The sequence below is a fragment of the Abramis brama genome (assembly GCF_963993115.1).
Source record: "Abramis brama genome assembly, chromosome: 25".
NCBI classification, from domain to species: domain Eukaryota; kingdom Metazoa; phylum Chordata; class Actinopteri; order Cypriniformes; family Leuciscidae; genus Abramis; species Abramis brama.
Window position 1 is genome coordinate 2,838,766 of NC_139987.1, and position 20,842 is coordinate 2,859,607.

The 20,842-nt window shown below is 37.3% G+C and overlaps 3 protein-coding genes and 1 long non-coding RNA gene across 8 annotated transcripts in view; 2 read left to right on the forward strand and 2 right to left on the reverse strand.

The window, feature by feature from the left end:
• Positions 1–3,590: 3,590 nt before the first annotated feature.
• Positions 3,591–11,628, forward strand: LOC311076796. Of its 2 annotated transcripts, none has more exons than XR_014604711.1 (4): positions 3,591–3,729; positions 4,808–4,875; positions 6,445–6,579; positions 11,358–11,628. It is a non-coding gene; the product is annotated as an uncharacterized lncRNA (long non-coding RNA). The 2 variants fall into 2 exon arrangements; XR_014604712.1 differs by having other exon boundaries at positions 6,495–6,579.
• On the reverse strand, positions 4,866–9,069 carry LOC311076795 (putative protein FRMPD2-like). Of its 3 annotated transcripts, none has more exons than XR_014604709.1 (5): positions 8,242–9,069; positions 7,995–8,061; positions 6,485–6,619; positions 5,913–6,018; positions 4,866–5,140 (listed from the first exon to the last, which is right to left on the reverse strand). XR_014604709.1 is itself a non-coding variant. In XM_084105219.1 (3 exons), exons 1-3 carry the CDS (start codon positions 8,473–8,475, stop codon positions 6,570–6,572), a joined length of 351 nt encoding a protein of 116 aa, XP_083961345.1. In that variant the 5' UTR covers positions 8,476–9,069; the 3' UTR covers positions 6,035–6,569. The 3 variants fall into 3 exon arrangements, 1 of the variants encoding a protein (XP_083961345.1); XR_014604710.1 differs by having other exon boundaries at positions 4,866–5,152; XM_084105219.1 differs by lacking the exons at positions 4,866–5,140; positions 5,913–6,018 and having other exon boundaries at positions 6,035–6,619.
• A 1,744-nt stretch (positions 11,629–13,372) lies between the features above and the next one.
• Positions 13,373–16,727, reverse strand: lyrm7 (LYR motif containing 7). Its single transcript, XM_084103761.1, has 5 exons — positions 16,542–16,727; positions 16,264–16,336; positions 15,889–15,959; positions 14,086–14,167; positions 13,373–13,659 (listed from the first exon to the last, which is right to left on the reverse strand). The coding sequence occupies exons 1-5, from the start codon at positions 16,560–16,562 to the stop codon at positions 13,589–13,591; spliced, it is 318 nt and encodes a 105-aa protein (XP_083959887.1). The 5' UTR covers positions 16,563–16,727; the 3' UTR covers positions 13,373–13,588.
• A 3,245-nt stretch (positions 16,728–19,972) lies between these two features.
• snx30 (sorting nexin family member 30) overlaps positions 19,973–20,842 on the forward strand; it is a 41,501-nt gene continuing 40,631 nt past the window's right edge. Inside the window, exon 1 of one of the 2 annotated variants that reach the window (XM_084104814.1) lies at positions 19,973–20,240. In XM_084104814.1, coding sequence (XP_083960940.1) covers positions 20,082–20,240 — 159 coding nt within the window. In that variant the 5' untranslated portion in view covers positions 19,973–20,081. The remainder of the gene's footprint in view (positions 20,241–20,842) is intronic. The other variant, XM_084104813.1, reaches the window with a different exon arrangement.

Sequence of the window (20,842 nt, forward strand, 5' to 3'; positions counted from 1 at the left end):
CAGGAGCATCTTTATGACTCTCTATGGGCTTCTCCCTTGACTTTATCGGACTTTATGCCTCCACGTCCCCCCGACTGAATGCGTGTTTCTCCTCCTGTCTATACAGTAATTTCTCTACTGTGCGACAGTGGTTATGACGCAATCGTTAGCCTATTTTTACAAAAACGTAAGATACAAGATAATGGAGCCTTTTACACATTGTTGTGTTTCTTTAGAAATAAACAATGAATAAATAGTCTTTAAACGCCTCAGATGTAAAGTTATTCGCTGTCAGTGACGCCTAAATGAATGGGAGTCAAGAGAAATGCTAATGGAAAGTGATGGCTTGCTAACCAGTGACGGCCCCCGGGGAAGGTACGCTTTCCAGCTGCTGGAAAAGTACTGCTTATTTCTACTTAATTTATTTTGTAGTATATGTGTAAACATATTCCAATAAAAGAAAATAAACTTTTACTAATGTATTGAAGTTATTTCATTGTTAAGTAATGTTGTTGTAATCAAGATTGTTAATGGGACCTGTTAATGTAGTATGTACAGTATAAATTGCAAACGTACTGTATGCTTGTGTTGGGCACGTGTTTACAGGTTACCCAAGACAATTTAGAGAAGGTAGGCTATATGATGCTGTGTATTTTTTTTTATACATTACGTTTATTTAAACAATATATAACTTTATATTAAGGTGTCATTGTTACAGTGTAATTATATATTTAAGTACTGAGTAATATTAATTAACTACTACATGTACTTACTATAGGGTTAGGATTTGGTTGAGGGTTAGTTGCATGTAAATATGCATAATTTACTGTTAATACTATGGTAAGTACATGTAACATATCAAGGACACTGTAAAATAAAGTGTTACCCATTTTTACTGTGGAACAAATTTATATTTTTTTAATCTGTAAATTAGCAATTGACTTTTTTTTCCCAACTGCACAGCACCATTTTATCACCAACATTTTTTTTTATAACTTTGTAGTTCATTATTTTGTCAAATGTGAGAATAAATGCAAGTTTATATTTTCTTTAAGATTATGTAACTTCTGTATGTTAAAGTCTGTATCATTAAATGGTAACTTGTCTTTCTGTTATTTTTTTTAGATGTTTGTTGTAACTATATGCTTAAATGTAATTCAAGATACTTTAGTAAAACCATGGTTAAACTGTGGTAATACAACCAATTTGTGGTACATGGTTTAAAAAATAAATTCATAAGGGATAAATAAAGCAGGACAGAACAACCATTAATGAAGATAACTAAAAAAAACCCACTTAATCCAGAGTTTCTGACAGGAATTACACGTGTGGAAACTACCGGAGAAGAACATTAAAAACGACGGCCGAGGCTAGAAGTTACGCAAAAGAGTCGAAATCTTTCTTTTACTGTCTATGGTCGAAATTCGGCACAAAACATGATTTGGGCTATCGTTGTCCCACATCTTTTTGGCTACCTGGGACTGTTATTTCTATATATATGTGAGTTTTGATTTGTTTTAATACCTGTCATGTCCTCCGCTGGTGCGTCTGTTAGGCTGCTGCAGCTGGCGTTTCTCGCAGATAACACAGCAGCGCTGGTAAATTGTTGAGCGTAATATAACATTTGCTCCATGTTGCCTAACGTTATTGTTTGTATCTCGATACTCCGTTTGTAAACTGTATTTCATTAACTTACTGTTTTTGTCTTTAAACTATAAACTCTGTGTTTACTTTGCACTACACGCTCTCAGCCTGTGACATCATGAACAGAACTGGTGCGCATGTGATGTCACAGAGGCCGTCAACGGCAAAGCTGGATTTTTACTACAGGATTTTAAGACCGATTTGCAAATAACGGATGTGAATAATAGAAATGTGAGAGTGTGCTATGTTTATGCTAGGTTGAAGAGGTGTGTTTTAATATAGATTTAAACTTAGGGGTATTTATGGAATGGACCACCAGAGGAAAACAGGGGAGGGTCATTTCTTTTTATTCTTTGTTGGGGGGGGGGGGGAGGGGGAGGGGGGGTACATTATGGACGTTATGGACGTGACATTTGCAGTAAAAACTTGAAATATAAATTCTCACAAAATGCATTTAATAGGCTATTGAAACGTCTGTTTATAAATCCATGCTCCCGTAATAAACTAGTCCAGACTATATATTAAAATATCAGTCTACACATTCGTTTTATATTTAATATGAGGGAAATATACATGCCGTAACTCAAAAAAAAAAAATGAAGTTCACATTAAAAAGGACGAGTAACCTTTTTTTTATCATGTCAATTTGAATGGCTTAGTATGAATTGTATATGGTTTCAGCCTGGTTCAATACCCACACTTTTTTATTTATTTATTCAATATTATAATATTATGAGTTAGTAAATTAAATTTAGTCATGCATACATATAGTACCGGTCAAAAGTTAGGATAGGAAACATTACAATTAGTCACATAGTAGGCTACATTAGTCTCTTATGTGCATCACGGCTGCATTTATTTGATCAAAAATTTAACATTGTGAAATATTATTACAATTTAAAACAAAGTTTTTCTATTTTAATAAACTTTAAATTATAAATTATTCCTGTGATCAAAGCTGAATTTTCAGGATCGTTACTCCAGTCTTCAGTGTCACATGATCCTTCAGAAATTTCAGGATTCATTGATGAATAAAAAGTTAAAAAGAACAGCATTTATTTAAAATAGAAATATTTTGTAACAATTACCATTAAAAGGTTCAGGGTCAGTAATTTTTTCCTCCCTTTTTTGAAATTAATGTATTTTTATATTCAGCAAGGATGTTAAATGAATAAAAAGTGAAAGTAAAGACACTTATATTGTTACAAAACATTTCTATTTTTTCTATCCTCATATCTGAAGGATCATGTGACACTGGAAACTGGAGCAATGATGCTGAAAATTCAGCTTTGATGAAATGGAATATTTGGTTTTAAATTGTAAAATTATTTCACAGCATAGTTTTTTCTGTATTTTTGATCAAATAAATGCAGCCTTGATGAACATAAAAGACTTCGTTCAAAACCATAAGAAATAGTAATGTTTCCCAACTTTTGACCGGTATTGTATGTATATAGGCTACCCGTATTTATGATAAAAATTAAAGTAGAAATTATCAATATGTAAGGCAGTATATTGTGTTGTCCACAAGGTGTCCCTATAACACTTGTATTAGGACAAATTAAAGTGCCTTTAGCGCTGTTTGAGCCTCTTGAAGTACCGTAGTGTTGATACCCTCTTCTTTAGGTCATGTTATCAACACTATTGGTAAGTCAGGTTAATGGTAGTGGAAAAAAGCAATGTAAAATTAAAATATATGTGGTGTTATCGCACTAAAGTTCAGTTTATTGAGATATTTTGTGTTTTAAACTGCTTAAGACCTAAATGCAGAGTAATGCAGAGAGTTAAACTGTTTTGTTTTTCCTTTAAAATGTGATTAATGCATGGTGGCTAATGCAAAGCTATTTATGGTCATATAAGCAGCACAAGCTTGCTGTTGAATTGCATGTGCATTGAAATGTACTTTGCTAGTTTAAAACTTAAGTTGAGTTCATGTTATCAACACTATAGATGCCGTGCTGTGGAATAAACGGTCAAGCCACGATCCCGAACCCCTCTGTGTCTGAATCCCCGCTTTCTACCACCACCCACGAACATACATAACACAACGCAGAGCGGCAGCGGCGGTGCTAGAGACCAGTGAGCGCGCGGAGAGAGAGAAAGAGGGTTACAAATATATTTTACATTTCAAAATACATATTTTATAAATTAATAATAATAGTAATATTTAAATAAAACAAATTGTTATGGCGTCTCCAAATTTTATTCTCATGGTCAAAAGCCCAGTGAGGAGTGTTGTAGTTGTTGTTGTAAGTTCCCACATTCACCAGCTGGGGGCCCAGTGATGTTTGCGCTGGGCCCTCAGTTACATGTTACATGTAACTGGGCCCCTTGACTGTTATATGTTATGGCTAATTCACACTACCACCAGGTAATTATACATCACATCTCAGATATTCCACGAATCCACAACCCGACAAATGAGACAACCAACACTAACAAGCTTCTTTGAGTGCACGTCAAGTGTGAAGAGAAGCTGTGTTTGTCTGAGCGTTTGACAGAAACAGGAACTAATTTTCTGCAGGGCATGATGGGTAATTATGAAGCCACATGATAACTTTGTTTCCTGTGAGCTTCTCAGATTCAACAGCTGTGGATTATTATTAATTCATTTTAATAAGTAACTAGTCATTGACACTGGTGTAGAGTAACCCTTACCATAACTCTTGAAAGAACTGAGTTTTAATGACAGATTGAGTGAAAGGTTTCCCAGCCGTGATGTCAGCGACCTCAGCGGTTGTTCAAGTCCCGTGTGTGTTTTCTGACGGGATGGACACATAATTCAGGGCAAGAGCGGCTCTGTAAAAATAAGCTGAGATCCCGCAGGTCCTTTAATGGATTCTGCAGATGTTTCTCCTCGGGAAGCTGAGGAACTGAGAAGCTCAGAGATATTATTGATCACTGTCTAGTAATAACAGTGTGTTGAGTGTGTGTTGATTAGCCAGTATAAAGATGAGGTGAAACCCTTGGAGAAACATATCAATTCATCTATCTATTTGAAAAAAAGAATAAAGTTTACATTTATAAACATTTCAATCTTTATTGTAAACTTAAGGATAAGGCTGAAGATTTAATACGTACAGTACATAATTCAGTTATCGAAACAGGCATATCTGAAATTTGTAAAAGTTGTAATATCTTGTTGTGACTGCAAGGCACCAAAAATAATAACTTTTCTTTTTAGGTAAATGTGTAGCTGCCTTCAGCATTGTTTGGTGCTCAGAGTTTTACACACTTTTCTAGCAACGCTGGGTAAGTGTCAATGCTACAGAAAGACATTTTAAAAGAGTTTCTATTGAAAGATTATTTCCAGCTCAAAGTGGCGTGAAGTGTGCTCAGTATAATGGTTTAAGAGTTAATACAGAATTCATTACGTAATAATGTAATCGAGAACAAAAAAAGACAAACAACTCATTCTTAGAGACAAAAATTAGTCAAACAATTTAGAGTTTGGGTCACATGATTTGTTTCTGAAGCTGTAATGCCATCTAGTGGAAATCCTCTGGAACTGCAGGAACTGAGCTTCGAGCTGTTGGCAAATAAAATAGACTGAGTTAACTAAAGTTAATTTATCAGGCAGTATATTCATTCAGTCATTTGAACTTTTTTGCATTCTTTTACCTTAAGACAATCATATATTAAAGCGGTCCTTTTATGCTTATTTACATGTTCATCGTTCTTTAGTGTGTAATGTTGCTGTTTGAGCCTCAAAAATCTCTGCAAAGTTTCAAAGCACAAAGTTCTTCTCTATATCAGTGTCAGTGTTTCTGAACTCCTGAAACGCCTCCATTGTAGTCTTGAGTTTCTTCCGTGAACGAACACGTCACAATATTCCTCATTTGAATAATTAATATGCAGAATAAAGGGGCGGGGCCTGGTTGAGTTAGTTAGTAGTGTGTTAAACTGGTGGTTATAGTAAGGGGCGGGACATTTCCAAACACACTCGAAGCGCTCGACCAATCACAACACACTGATCCAGCCGACCAATCAGAGCACAGTGTGCTTTTCAGAAGGAGGGGCTTCATAGAGACAGGAACTAAACAGTGATGCGTTGTTTCTCGTATAACGATCTAACTTGCTGATTAACTGTCACAGTACGATGCAAAAGACTTTGTAAAAGGGCATAATATGTCCTCTTTAACACAGCAATTCAGGACACTAAGACCCAGAGATATTTTCACGTTTTCTGCACTGATTCTGCTTGGAAATCTGTTGTTCTACAGAATGGATTTTTTTAAGCATCATTTAAAAAAATGCTTATTAATAAAAAAGGGCTTACTGACACTTGCCTTTTCATCCAGTCAAGTAAAGGAGCAGGAGCAGGATCGGCATCATTGTAGGATTTCAAACACTCAGTCTGCTTCCTTTTTGTATTTTAAGTCCCACTTAACGGACCTTGAGACACAAACAAATGTTCTTTTAGTCAAATAAAAGACACTCTTCTAGTTGCTCTCTTAAAGTGCTTTGGTAATTCTGATAGTAAAGTCTGGCTGGCGCTCTAAAACATGTTTGGTCAAGGTGTGACTAGATTAAGTGTGTGTGTGATTAAGAGATCCTTCACATGTTGACCTTGCTTTTACAAGTTCAGGATTATCCCTAGAAAGCATTAAGAGCGTGTCTTTGTGTGTGTGTGTGTGTCTGCATTGCGATTTTAACGTAAAAAAAATCAACAAAAAAAGAGGTTGAGGAAATTGAAGTGCAAGAACTAGTTACCTGATTTTCCCTGTCAAAGAATTTCAGTGAAGTCACAGAAATCAATTTGGCTGTATAGAAAAATTCTACTTTTACATCTACTCATGCGTATCATTAACTTCCTTAAAGGAAAATCAGTCCAGCTCCACTCTGTTTTGAACTTTCTAACCCCTCTGAAGGATCCATCCTCTCCCATAATGCACCAGGATTCCTCTTTGACCTTCCCAGGAGAAGACCTTCATATCTTTCATGGATCAGCTGCAGGTCAGTTGGCCTATTTTCTCAGGTATAGGTGGAAGTGTTCCTTAACAACATAAAACATGATTCCAAGTTACTGTAAACACAACTCAGTGACGTTGTTCTCTTTGAATATTTTATTAAAAATACATAAATATGACATTGCATAGGCTACACTAATGCACAAAAGTTTGGAATCATCAGGATTTTTTATATTTTTAAAAAGAAGTCTCTTCTGCTCTCCAATGCTGCATTTATTTGATCAAAAACACAGTAAAAACATTCATATTGTGAAATAACTGTTCTCTATTTGAATAGATCTTAAAGTGTCATTTTGCCAGCAGCCATATCTCCCTATAGCCCAAGACTGGTTGCCCACTGAAGCTAAGCAGGGCTGAGCCTGGTTAGTACCTGGATGGGAGACCTCCTGAGAAAACCAGGTTGCTGCTGGAAGAGGTGTTAGTGAGGCCAGCAGGGGGTGCTCACCCTGTGGTCTGCGTGGGTCCTAACGCCCCAGTGTAGTGACGGGGACACTATACTGTCAAAGAGCACCGTCCTTCGGATGAGACGTTAAACCGAGGTCCTGACTCTCTGTGGTCATTAAAAAAATCCCATGGCATTTCTCGTAAAAGAGTAGGGGTGTAACCCCGGTGTCATGGCCACACACCATTGGCCCTTACCAATCATGGCCTCCTAATAATCCCCTTACATTGAATTGGCTCTATCACTCTCTCTCTCCTCTCTCCACCTATAGCTGGTGTGTGGTGAGCGCACTGGCGCCGTTGTACTGTGGCTGCCGTCGCATCATCCAAGTGGATGCTGCACACTGGTGGTGGTTGAGGAGAGACCCTGACATGATTGTAAAGCGCTTTGGGTGTACAGTAGTACATATGAAAGCGCTATATAAATGCCCGATTCTATTCTATTCTATTCCCGTAACGCAAAGCTGAATTTTCAGCATCATTACTCCAGTCTTCAGTGATCAAATTTAATGTGTTTTTGCTGAATAAAAGTATGAGTTTCTTTTAAGAAAATAAATCTTACCTCAAACTGTTTCAACATTGATAATAATCAGAAATGTTTCTTGAGCATCAAATCATCATAGAATGATTTCTGAAGGATCATGTGACACTGAAGACTGGAGAAATGATGCTGAAAATTAATCTTTGATCACAGGAATAAATTAAAGTTTAACAATTATTACAATAGAACAAGTTCTTTAAAGTTCTTTTATAATAAGATCCTACTTTAAAAAAACAAACATTAAAATGTATTTCATATTTAAAATTTGATTCCAAAATTTTGACCTGTAGAGTGTGTGTGTGTGTGTGTGTGAGAGAGAGAGAGAGTGTGTGTGTCTATATAATTATCACCAAACATATAAAATGAAATAAAAAAGATCAGATGAAGTGTATAGTGGGTCTTGTGCGTTCTCTCCATACCTTGAGCAGGACGGCAGAGAACCAGCTGCACCTCTGAAGGAGAAATCCTCAAACACTGCAACACTTGCTGTAGGGTCAGAGTTCACAGGCCAAATATCAGTTTAATAGTAAATATGGTCTTGGCTGACATCACTTTGATTGCCCAGGAAGGAATAATTGGACTATAATCAACAAATCCTGGCCCTTCACATGGTTTAGGTTAATATCCGCATCATGTCTGTAATGGTTAAAGACAAGCTCTGGTTACCTGATAGGACAAGCCCTTCAGCGGCTGCCCGTTAATCGACAGAATGACGTCTCCCTCCTGAATCTGGCCACTTTCCTCTGCAGGCTGACCTGGGAACAGCGTTCTGATCCGCACGATGGAGCCACAGTCGAGGGACGTGTCCAGCTCTGAGATGAAGGAGCTGAAGCCCAGACCGTTCAGGGTCTTCTTATGTTTCACCTCCTGAATGTTCTCTGGGGACGGAATTAGACACATTTAAGCCAGCCTTGTGGAGGTGTCGTCACTTTACCTGAGTTTGTGTAATCCTGAAGCGGTGGACAGGGCATCTGTGTGTTTAAGGGAATACCATCTTTAAGACATTTCAAGGTTTCTCAATGATTCCAAGATTTTAACTCTTTCCCCGCCATTGACGGAATTTTCCAGCTTTCCATGTTTTCACTGTTATACAATATAGGGGGCGCTATTACACATCTTCTGGAAGAGAACAGAATCTCAGGATCAAAACAGTCAAAGAAAAGCAGAAACAAGCGATATCATATATAATCATATGCATATGTAAAATAACCCGATTATCAACGTTTAACAGCATCTAAATCAAAACTGCATGTTACTGAATGAACTGTCGACCCAGGACGAGTGACAGGACTGAAGCTTTGTGCGTGTTGATGAACTCGATCTACTCCATCTGTGTTCTGATCATCATCCGGACGTTGTCTTTGACAAAAACATGATTTTCTCAGCTTTTTGCTCAATGTTGCTTTTTTAAATGAAACTTAGCCACATTCAAGTGTTGATAACAAAAGGAATCCATTAAAGGACAAATCCAGTGAAAAATGAACCTAGGGGTAATTAACACATGGTTACCGAGTCGATCGTTCCCTGCGATGCGTTTTCATGAAAATCGAATGTAAAGAGTTTTATCTTTAAAAACAGATTAGCTCATAACGCTAGTATATGGGGCACAGAGTAAGTAAAAGTAAATCGCTAGTTAATACCACTAACAAGGCTCAAAATAGCCTCACACTAACACAGTAGCATAATGAAGGTCCCTACATGCAAACCGAAGCATTGAGAACTTTGTAAGTGTACAGACAGTTTAATAAGAAGATAGTTTATAAAGACAGAACATTACGCGTTTACAGACAGGCGTCATCTTGGAAAACAGTCTCGACTAATCGAGTCACGAACGCCGTGCTACGTTAGATTTCACTATGCGTAATTCCTATCGTCCAGCTCACTTAGCACGGCGTTCGTGACTCGATTAGTCGAGACTGTTTTCCAAGATGACGCCTGTCTGTAAACGCGTAATGTACTGTCTAAAGTTCTCAATGCTTCGGTTTGCATGTAGGGACCCTCATTATGCTACTGTGTTAGTGTGAGGCTATTTTGAGCCTTGTTAGTGGTATTAACTAGCGATTTACTTTTACTTACTCTGTGCCCCATATACTAGTGTTATGAGCTAATCTGTTTTAAAAGATAAAACTCTATACATTCGATTTTCATGAAAACGCATCGCAGGGAACGATCGACTCGGTAACCATGTGTTAATTACCCCTAGGTTCATTTTTCACTGGAGTTGTTCTTTAAGCTAGATAGTGCAGCAGATTAATGGCATATTTCAAGAGAATCGTTCAAATTGGTATAAAAGCATTAAATTTGGCACAGATACTCTCTAAGGGTCACTTTTTGGGAAAAAGGCGTTGGCCATCCAAAAATTCAATATGGCGGCCATTTTTTCAAGATGGCCGCTATTTCTGTCAAATGCTCATTATGTCAATCGTTCAAACAGTGATGTAGGCATAACATATTTTTTTTTAAATACTCTCTTCAGAATGTTTTTTTGGAAAACGGCTGATGCTATCAAATGGTGATGCTATCATGAAATTTGGTACAAATATTCTTAAAGGAACATTATCATGGAAAAAGATGGCGACCATTTTCAAGATGGCCACTATTTCTGTCAGAGCTCAATTTAATGTGTTCAGGAAGGTTTTGTTTAATAGAGTGAACGTCATTACACAACCAGGGCACACACCAGTGTTTCTCACACTTCACTGCTGTGGAACTCAGCATGGGGTTCAGTGTCAGCTGATCTAGTTTTACTTACACTGTAGTTCTTGACTAGTAGTAATAGTATAGCTAAGTTTAGTGTCCCAAATGCTGTCTAACAGCCCCTCATCAATTAGCTAGTAATAGATGTAGTTAGATAGCCGCACCTGAATTGACAGGTTGTGCCAGCGCGGGAGAGCCAAGCCAAGGGTAAGTGGGGCAATACACGACTTGCTCATGTATGCTTACCTGGAAGGTGTACAGATCACACGGGACTTAAATGGCACTGGATGAATGATTGGGCTAGGTGTAGGTGACCCGTACCTAGTTGTATCCCATACCTGAATGTGTACTATGTCTATGATTGAGGTGGTAAAAGGATAACCCCTCGGCCTTAATCAGACAACAAACCTCCAAAATGGCAAATGAAAATCCCATGTCAGCCAAGAGGCAAACTGATTGGATGAAATGTTGTATTTGTCTGACAGACACAAATGAACCCCTCCAATCACCACCTACCCATCATGTTTCTCAACATGATGGCTATAAAATGATTGCCACCAACATTCCACTCTTTCACAAGATGAACAAAATGCCAATGACCCTGGACCTGGAACGACTGGATGAGGAACATTTATTTTCAACCCGTATAAATAGACAAATCAAGCTTGTTTTTAGCCAATCAGTATTTCTTGCATGGTGGAATTTCCATGAAATCTAACAATATCCTCCCAAAATAGTTTTTCTGATTATTGAGTCATTACCGTATTAAAGAAGTGATTTTAAATCGGCATGTGTTCAGACAGTACAACAAATATTACTGATGTATACTTATCATTTCAATCGTATACGTTTTTCGTAAGTTGATTTATGTTATATTAAATCATAAATCTGATTTTTTTTTTTATATTGGAGTGATAAGAACAACATTTTAATTAATTTGAGGTTGAAATATGACTGAACATCTTGAGTTTTATAAGATGCATCCTAATTTTGATGTTCAAATGTTTATTTTCTCGTTGCTTATAATATAATCTGCTTATAACATATAATATATATATATACAATAATATGATTATATGTTGCAGTGTTGTGGCCCCGCGAGAGTCTCCTGCTGGAAAATGTGCCATACTGTGATTCTCCCAGGAAAAAGACATGATGAAAACAATCACTTTTCTTCAGCGTTTCTCCACACCGAGGCACGTCTCTGATACAGGACAGGGAAACACATTAATGCGGATGATCCAGTAACAGCCATAATTACATAACTATAATAACTTATATGCTGGTTCAAAGCTGGTGTGATGTTGTTGAATTAAATGCATTTTGTAAATATTGTTTGTTAAGCTGAGTGTTCAATAAAATCTCTGTTTCAAGATTATTGCAGTTCCTCTTTGGGTACAGGACAGATATACACTACATTTTTAGTAAAACCAAATACATAAGTGGTAATATATTTTGAATACTCTTTAAAATGAGTAAACACTGGTGCTGGTAAACATGAAAGAAGAGTTTATTAATTGATTTGATATACAGGAAAGTTATGTAATAACTCTAATAATCAAGGTGCCATTAAAGGTGTTTTACTCCTTCACAGTTATTATAATTCACATTTATAAAAAATCACATTTTGCACATAATTCATTAACTAACTGAATTCGAAAAATCGTTCAGAAAAACTTTGACCTGAGGCCAGGGGTCATTGTCAAGTAAGTACACACATATAGTGTAGCAGTGCTGGGTTGATTACTAATTCTATTCAGTTACTGACTTCAGATCACATGACAAAACTTCCATGTATGGCCTAAAACATCATCTTTGCAGGAGTGTAATATGAAGATTGTACAAAGTAACATTTATATGGAACAACACTGAAAATGAATTGGAGACAAGCCATAACAGTATTACCATATACACACTATATGACCAAAAGTATTGGGACGCACCTCTTAATTCCTGAATTCATCTTCTTCAGTCAGACACAGGTGTGTAAACTAAGCCCTGACCTCAACCCCATCCAACACTTTGGGATGAACTGGAACGGATATTGTGAGCCAGGTCTTCCCATCCAACATCAGTTCCTGACCTCACAAACGCTCTACTGGATGAACTCCCAAAAGTTCCCACAGAAACACTCCAAAATCTTATAAAAGCCTTCCCGGAAGAGTGAAGATGTCATAGCTGCGACTCCATATTAATGTCTTGAATGTAAATGTGATGTCGTTACAGTCCCTGTTGGTGTAATGGTCGTGTGTCACAATACTTTTGTCCATATATAGTGTATCTATGGGTCCAGTATGCATGAGTCACATGACTAAACATGCGTCAGTTTTCACAGTCCACACTATAATGCAAAAATGTCACTTTCAAATTTGTCCACTTTGGAGAACGTCTTCAAAAATAAGTTTTCACTGGACAAACACACTGTGTTGGTGTGAACGGAAGGCAGAAATGTCGAGAAAAATGTGTTTTCAAACCGGATTAGTGTAGTCGTAGCCTCAGATTTATGGGAATTTTGACCGTGTGAATGAATTCCCCCTTACAGGGAGCTTGATCTGAAGAAACCCATCTACCAGAAAACTGCCTGCTATGGACACTTCGGACGAGACGCGTTCCCGTGGGAAAAGCCCAAGAAACTCGTCTTCTGATGTCACCAAGTCTCCACATTCCTTTCAGTGGTTAATGACTGGTTTTGTGCTAATGAACCTTTCAAATGCTTCACTGTGATCAAGACTTTATAAATTATTTGATTTATAAAGACATGTTTTCATATTCAAGACAGTAAATTCAAATGGAGCCTCATTTATATGAATTAATAGAATTCAGTTAGTTAATGAATTATGTGGAAAATGTGATTTTTTATAAATGTGACTTATAATAACTGTGAAGGAGTAAACCCCTTTAATGGCACCTTGATTATTAGAGTCATTACATAATTGTCCTGTATATCAAATCAATTATCAATTAATAAATACTTCTTTCATGTTTACCAGCACCAGTGTTTACTCATTTTAAACTGTATTCAAAATATATTACCACTTATTTATTTGGTTTTACTAAAAATGTAGTGTATATCTGTCCTGTACCCAAAAAGGAACTGCAATAATCTCGAAACACATTTTATTCAACACTCAGCAAACAATATTTACAAAATGACAATTCACTGCATTTAATTCAACAACATCACACCAGCTTTGAACCAGCATATAAGTTATTATAGTTATGTAATTATGGCTGTAACTGGATCATCCGCATTAATGTCCTTCCCTGTCCTGTATCAGAGACGTGGAGAAACGCTGAAGAAAAGTGATTGTTTTCATCACGTCTTTTTCCTGGGAGAATCGCAGTACGGCACATTTTCCAGCAGGAGACTCTCGCGGGGCCGCAACACTGCAACAGACAAGCAACGAGAAAATAAACATTTGAATGTCAAAATTAGGATGCATCTAACAAAACTCAAGATGTTTAGTCATATTTCAACCTTAAATTAATTAAAATGTTGTTCTTATCACTCCAATGTAAAAAAAAAAAAAATTGTATATGATTTAATGACATAAATCAACTTAAGAAAAAAGTATACGATTGAAATGATAAGTATACATCAGTAATATTTGTTGTACTGTCTGAACACATGCCGATTTAAAATCACTTCTTTAATACGGTAATGACTCAATAATCAGAAAAACTATTTTGGGAGGATATTGTTAGATTTCATGGAAATTCCACCATGCAAGAAATACTGACTGGCTAAAAACAAGCTTGATTGTCTATTTATACGGGTTGAACATGTTTTTGAGATTCACCCGAATCACTCACAGATTTTGTTTTCCTCCACATGCTCAACCTGGATCACACTCTCACGGAGGATGGTCTCCACTGATCGGGCCATTTTAAGCATCTGAGAAGAAAGAGCGTATTAAATATCAAACTTAGTGATTCTCCTGAGTCAGACTGAGTGACAGTTTAATATCTACAGTGGTTTGGAAAAGTTTGGGCACCCCTGTAAATTTTCATGATTTTCCTTTATAAATCATTGTTTGTCTGGATAAGAAATTTCAGTTAAATATATCATATAGGAGACAAACACAGTGATTTTTGAGAAGTGAAATAAAGTTTATATGATTTATGGAAAGTGTGCAAGAGTTATTTAAACTAAATTAGGCATGTGCATAAATTTAGGCACCACATAAGAGTAATTAACTCAATATTTTGTGCATCCTCCTTTTGCATAAATAACAGCCTCTAAACGCTTTCTATAGCTTCCAATCAGAGTCTGGATTCTGGCGGAAGGTATTTTGGACCATTCTTCTTTACAAAACATCTCCAGTTAAGTCAGGTTTGATGGTTTCCGAGCATGGACAGCCCGCTTTAAATCACACCACACATTTTCAATAATATTCAGGTCTGGGGACTGAGATGGCCATTCCAGAACGGTGTACTTGTTCCTCTGCATGAATGCCTTAGTAGAATTTGAGCAGTGTTTAGGATCGTTGTCTTGTTGAAAGATCCAGCCCCGGCGCAACTTCAACTTTGTCACTGATTCCTGGAAGATGATGTTGTAGGTCTTTGGAGCTGGTCTGTGGGTTGACTGTGACTGTTCTCACCATCCTGCGCCTCTGCTTATCTGAGATTTTTCTTGGTCTGCCACTTCGGGCCTTAACTAGAACTGTGCCTCTGGTCTTTCAATTCCTCACAATGTTCCTCACAGTTGAAACTGAGAGCTTAAATCTCTGAGACAGCTTTTTGTATACTTCCCCTAAACCATGATATTGAACAATCTTTGTTTTCAGGTCATCTGAGAGTTGTTTTGAGGCTCCCATGTTGCCACTCTTCAGAGAAAATGCAAAGAGTAAGGAGAAATACTTACAATTGGCCTCCTTAAATCCCCTTTCTCATGATTGGGTTCACCTGTGTATGGAGGTCAAGGGTCACTGAGGTTACCAAACCAATTTTGAGTTCTAATAATTAGTGCTAAAGGTATTGAAATCAATAAAATGACAAGGGTGCCTACATTTATGCACATGCCTAATTTAATTTAAATAACTCTTGCACATTTTCCATAAATCATATAAACTTTATTTCACTTCTCAAATATCACTGTGTTTGTCTCCTATATGATATATTTAACTGAATTTTTTTATCCAGACAACCAATGATTTATAAAGGAAAATCATGAAAAATTACAGGGGTGCCCAAACTTTTCCATACCACTGTAGATATGAGATAAAATGTAAAAGAAACTATAACTTATTTTATTTACCAATGCAACATTTAGCATTTTTGTTTAGTAGGAAGTACTAAAATAACTAAAACTAACTGCAAAGACATAAAAAAACTAAGAAAAACTAAATAAAATGAAAATATAAAAGGAACTAACGCTTTACAATAAGGTTTAATTTGTCAACATTAGTTAACATGAACTAAAAATGAAAAGTAGGTCATGATAATCTCAGCATTTACTAATAGATGTTAGAAGATCAAATGTTGTGTGTGATAATATTAGTCAATGCACTGTGCACTTGAACAAAAATGAATAAAAGCTGTACAAATATTTTGCTCATTGTTACCCAAATAACATTTGATTCAACATTTGGCTCTCGTGTGATTTATTTTATTTACCTCTTTAATATTTTCTTCTGATGCTTCATTCTTGTTCCTTTTGAATTCTTCATTGATTTTGACCCTGGCAGCTTCAGGTCCAGAGGGGGGAAGCCGTGTATCAGACATTAACATTATCAAGACACCCCATGCGACAGAAACAGACTTTTATATAAAATACACTGAAATGCAAATTCTAAATTATTTATTATTCAGAACGTAACAATTGAAAACCACTGTCAAAGACGGGGCAGGAATTAAATTAAACAAATAATAATAATAATAAAATGGATAAACATTAATAAAAACTGTCAGTGTAACACGTTAGGTAACTTGTAGAGCAGCATATGAGTTCTTGGTGTGTGTGTGTGTGTGTGTGTGTGTGTTCGGTGATACCCGTCAGAGCTCTGCCGTCTTCTTTAAACACATCTCTTCTTGTTCTGTGCAGATCTTTGAACACCCGCAACACCTTTTAATAGAAAGATTAATCCATTTTAAAATTGTATCAATGTAGTAACAGCAGCGCAGTCACTGAGTTTGCTAACAAACATAGCAGATACAATGTGTTAGCTAAATAAAAAAAGCAACGTGACAAAGAAACTATTAGAAAACATATTACATATAATAAAAAATGTAAGAAAACATCAATATTGTAAATGTTTGTTGTTTCTCACCTTCAAGCGCGTCCCCATCATGCGCGAGTCTCGCTCTTCTGACGGTGTTCGTGCACAGCGCGTGCACAGCGCCCCTGCTGGACCGGAGGACGCGCACACGATGAGGACACGCGCATCAGAATTACGGTAAGTCTAAAGAGACGGTTATTAGACGGTGTACTAATACTATAAATTAAAGTAAATGCTTATTTGAACATTTTTGCTCTTACAATGTTACTATGAGGGTTGAAGGAGCTTAATATTATCATCAGCACCATATAGTTAATCTTCAGCTATCCGTGTTTTTTATTTATTGGTAATACTGAACCTAATTGTTTCTGCCTATTTTAAGATTAATATTTCGATTCCCCCCACACTTCAACAATATTGTTGTTATAACTACATTCAAACTTTTTTCTTAATTGAACAAAGTCGTAAAGATCTGCAGAACATAAGCTTCGGCATTGGCCAACATTTCCTTTATTTTTTAGACCGCTAAGTTAGTCATCCTGTGGTCCACACAACACTTAACATACATTTTCATAATTATTTTAAATTTCAAAAAAACATTAAAAATACTCTCAACAACGAATCAGAGTCCAAAAACAACACACCACCGAAAGATTGTTCATGTATGGAATTTATTGAATTGAACACAAAAGTACAAGCCAGTCAAACACTAGCGGACGACGGTGTCTCTTGCTCAAACACAGATGTCGAGAGTCCTCCACACACACACGAGCCAGGGCTGAAAGGAGAAGAGCAGAAGAGAGAGGTTAGAGCAGAAACACTCTCCTCAGAGTCATGAAGAGGAAGACTGAGATCGACCCTCATGATAAGAGAAGATAATCTTTCCCCTGAGTCAGGGTCAGATGGGTAGTGTGTTTAATCATTGGGTCAGTTCAAATCTTCAATCTCTAAATGTAAAATTAGTCGACTGAACTGAATATTAAACCGTTCTCTACCTTTTACTGATCAAGCCCAGTCCTCTCCTCGCGCAGGACATCAGCGCACGTGGACAAGAGGAATCGTGGGATCTTCTTCTTCTTCTTCTTCTGTGTGTATTACTTCAGCCAGAGGCAGAGCCTCTTCAGTGCCGCGTTACTGCCGCCCGCGGTGGCGCTCGGTATTACTGACGCGAGCTTCATGAAGCTCCGGTGTGGTGGTGAACAAATGAGTCCCACTGAACCTTTTCGACTCCTTTATTCCGAATCAGAGATTCGGAGCTTGTCTAAAAAGGTAACCAGGGTAGCAAAAAGGAAACAATGTAATACATTTACACCGCATGAGGCCACAAAACGCGGATATAAAAATGCAGTTTTCATTGCTTCAGGATGAACAGAGCTTTGGATAGTTTACATATACTTGTATAGATCAATTTTGAATAAGGTTGCTGTTTTTCTAGCTTTCTTCACCAAGTCACGTGATTTCAACAAACGAGGCTTTGATACATCAAATCGGCGAAACCTTGTTTCGAAACATTTATTTATGTATTTTTGTATTTATTTATTTTATTTTTTACCTAACTGTACCCTTATTCTGAATTGTATAATTACCCACAGGACTTTTATTTATTTATTTCTGTAGTTGTTTTTCTCTTATTCTTGTTTTTTTTTTCTCTCTCTTTTTTTGCGTGCATATTGTTCAACATTTGCATTTCAACGTGTATAATATTAATGTATAATGTAATAATAATAAAAAAGAAACATTCCAAAACATTCCGTGGGCCAGTTTTGTAATGAAAGTACAAAATTAATACATTTATGCACATGTGTAAAAAAAGAAGAAGAATGATACTTGGATAATTGACATAGTTTTCCATGTCCTGCCTAATACCAACACACACAACAAGCATTACACATTGAAATAAAAGAACACAAATTTGACAGCAACTTTATATTTATTGGTATTTAATTATTTGAAGAATACTTTTAACAGATTGCATTTTCATGAAAATATGTCATTTGCCTGTACATTTGGGCGGAGTGTGTACGCCTGTGGCGTTTCGAGCTAATCGAGTTTTGCTAATTGTTTTGTTTCGATTGAATCAGAGTTTTGAAAAGCTTCAACTGAATCATACCTTGGATTCAAACCAGTGGGAAAAAAAGAAAGAAAGAAATATGTGCGTATCAGGAATGAATTTTAGATCACTCAGTGCATCCTAAACTTTTAAAGTCCCCATGTGTTTGTTAATATGCCTATGCTGTGTTTTTAATGCTTTAAGACAAACCATGTGTAAATTCATAAGTCGACACCATTGCTGAGTATTTTCTCCTTAAAACTGCAGTGAACCAAAGACAGTCTCAAAAACATGATTTGAAATCGCTGGTGTTTCTGACGTCACAAACTTGTGATCGTCAATGAGTGGATCTCTGAGCTGAGTGAGTGAGTGGAGGCGGGGCTCATTTGCATATTGATAGAATACTAAATATAGAATACTAAGTATACTAAATGAGGCAAGGGTGATGCAATCAAGAGACAAATTCAAGCTATTTTAAGGCATGAATATTTTTTTTCAAGGAAAAAACGCTTAAAGGGATAGTGCGGCCAAAAATTATATTAAACCCATGATTTACTCACCCTCAAGCCGTTCGAGATGCATATGTCAATCATTTTTCAGACGAACACATTTTCAGTTATTTTAGAAAATGTCTTAGATCTTTCAGTGGTTATAATGTCAAGTTATGGGGTCCACCTCCTTCAAGTCCCAAAAATGTGCATGCATCCTTCACAAAAGTAATCCATCCGGCTCCAGGGGGATAACCGAAGGCCTTCTGAGGGTAATCCGTGCGGTTTTGTCGTAGAAATATACATATTTAAAACTTTATAAATTAAAATAACTGGCTTCCGGCAATGGTCGACGCGCGTTCACGGGAGATAGATGCCAGCGTATGACGTAGGACGTAGCGTTTGATTTAGCTATACTTCGTTCTACGTCACGACGCTTCCTACGCTACGTCCTAAGTAGATCTACGAGAGATCATTTCCGGCGCTTGTGCAGACCGAAGCGCCCGCACCCTCAGATCACTGGATGTGGCTGTGTACAAGAGGTAAAAACGATATAAATACTGTTCGTTTTCTCACACAAACTGCTCGTTACGTGTCTTAGGCCATCAATGTGTACTTACGATGGGGAATTGTTTAATTTGGACTTCACTGTGCATGCTCTTTGAGAAAGTGACCATAGACCTGCGTTATATGACTGACAGACAAGAACGGTTTGACCTAAAAATATCAAAATTGAAACTACTGCGGAAAAAAAGAACCTACATCTTGGATGCCCTTGAGGTAAGCTAAAACATACCAACATTTTATTTCAAAGTGAACTATCCCTTTAAGGGATAAAATGATTGACTACAGGGGGACTTTAAGAGAAGAAACGATTACTTTTAATTTGAAAAGAGGCGACGCGTTCCGGAAGTGCACGTCGCAGTTTCGAGTCAGCTGATGAGTGCAGTTCCGCTTCTGCGCGGTGGGAGTCAGCTGACAGATGTTCGCTGCCTCAGTGAAATAAAAACACCTGCGCGATCATCAGAGATCAGCAGCAGCAGCAGCGGCGCGATGAGTGTTGGCACCCCGCGATCCCTGGCCTCGTCCGGGCAGAAGAACATCCAGGACATCCGCCACCCGCTGTGCGCCGCCGAGGAGAGCGCGTCGAGCCGCAGCGCAGATGCGCTGATCCACCCCGGCAGCGGTGCTGCTACTGGAGGAGGAGAGAAGGTGAGATCCGTCACAAACACACCCGCTGTCTGCGGGGAGCACTGCCACAGCTCACAGCGGAGCCCGGGGGAGGCGACAGTCGTGTTTGAGACGCGGGCCAGTGGAACAGTGGCATTATGTGTCTGGAAACCAAGTAACGTTTATCCAGCTTCAAACTGCAAACAGTGGAATTTCATCAGTTTGCAGCACCATGGTGGTAATACCACGCTTTTTAATCAATGGTGCCACGGTAATATCTAATAGACATCTTCAGTGTAAAATAGTCTTCGAAGTTGTAAATAAAACAAAGATTACTGGAGTACGTTTACCAGGCAGAAAATACTTACATTTCACGTTTAATTCAATGTCTTATTTGCCATTCCGTTGTAATTGTTTTTTAAATGTACTTGTAATTTCTGAATGGAGACCATTTCAAAGTAAATCCAACTCCTTTTTTTTCCAGTGTTTTAAAAAAATATATAAATCATGGTATTAATATGTTTTTGAATATAAACTGTAGTGCTACCTTGGTCTTTGAACATGCATCCATAACATGATTTGTTTTTCTATTTACCATATTAATACCATGGTTTATTGGTCTTGTACCATGGTGGACATGTACT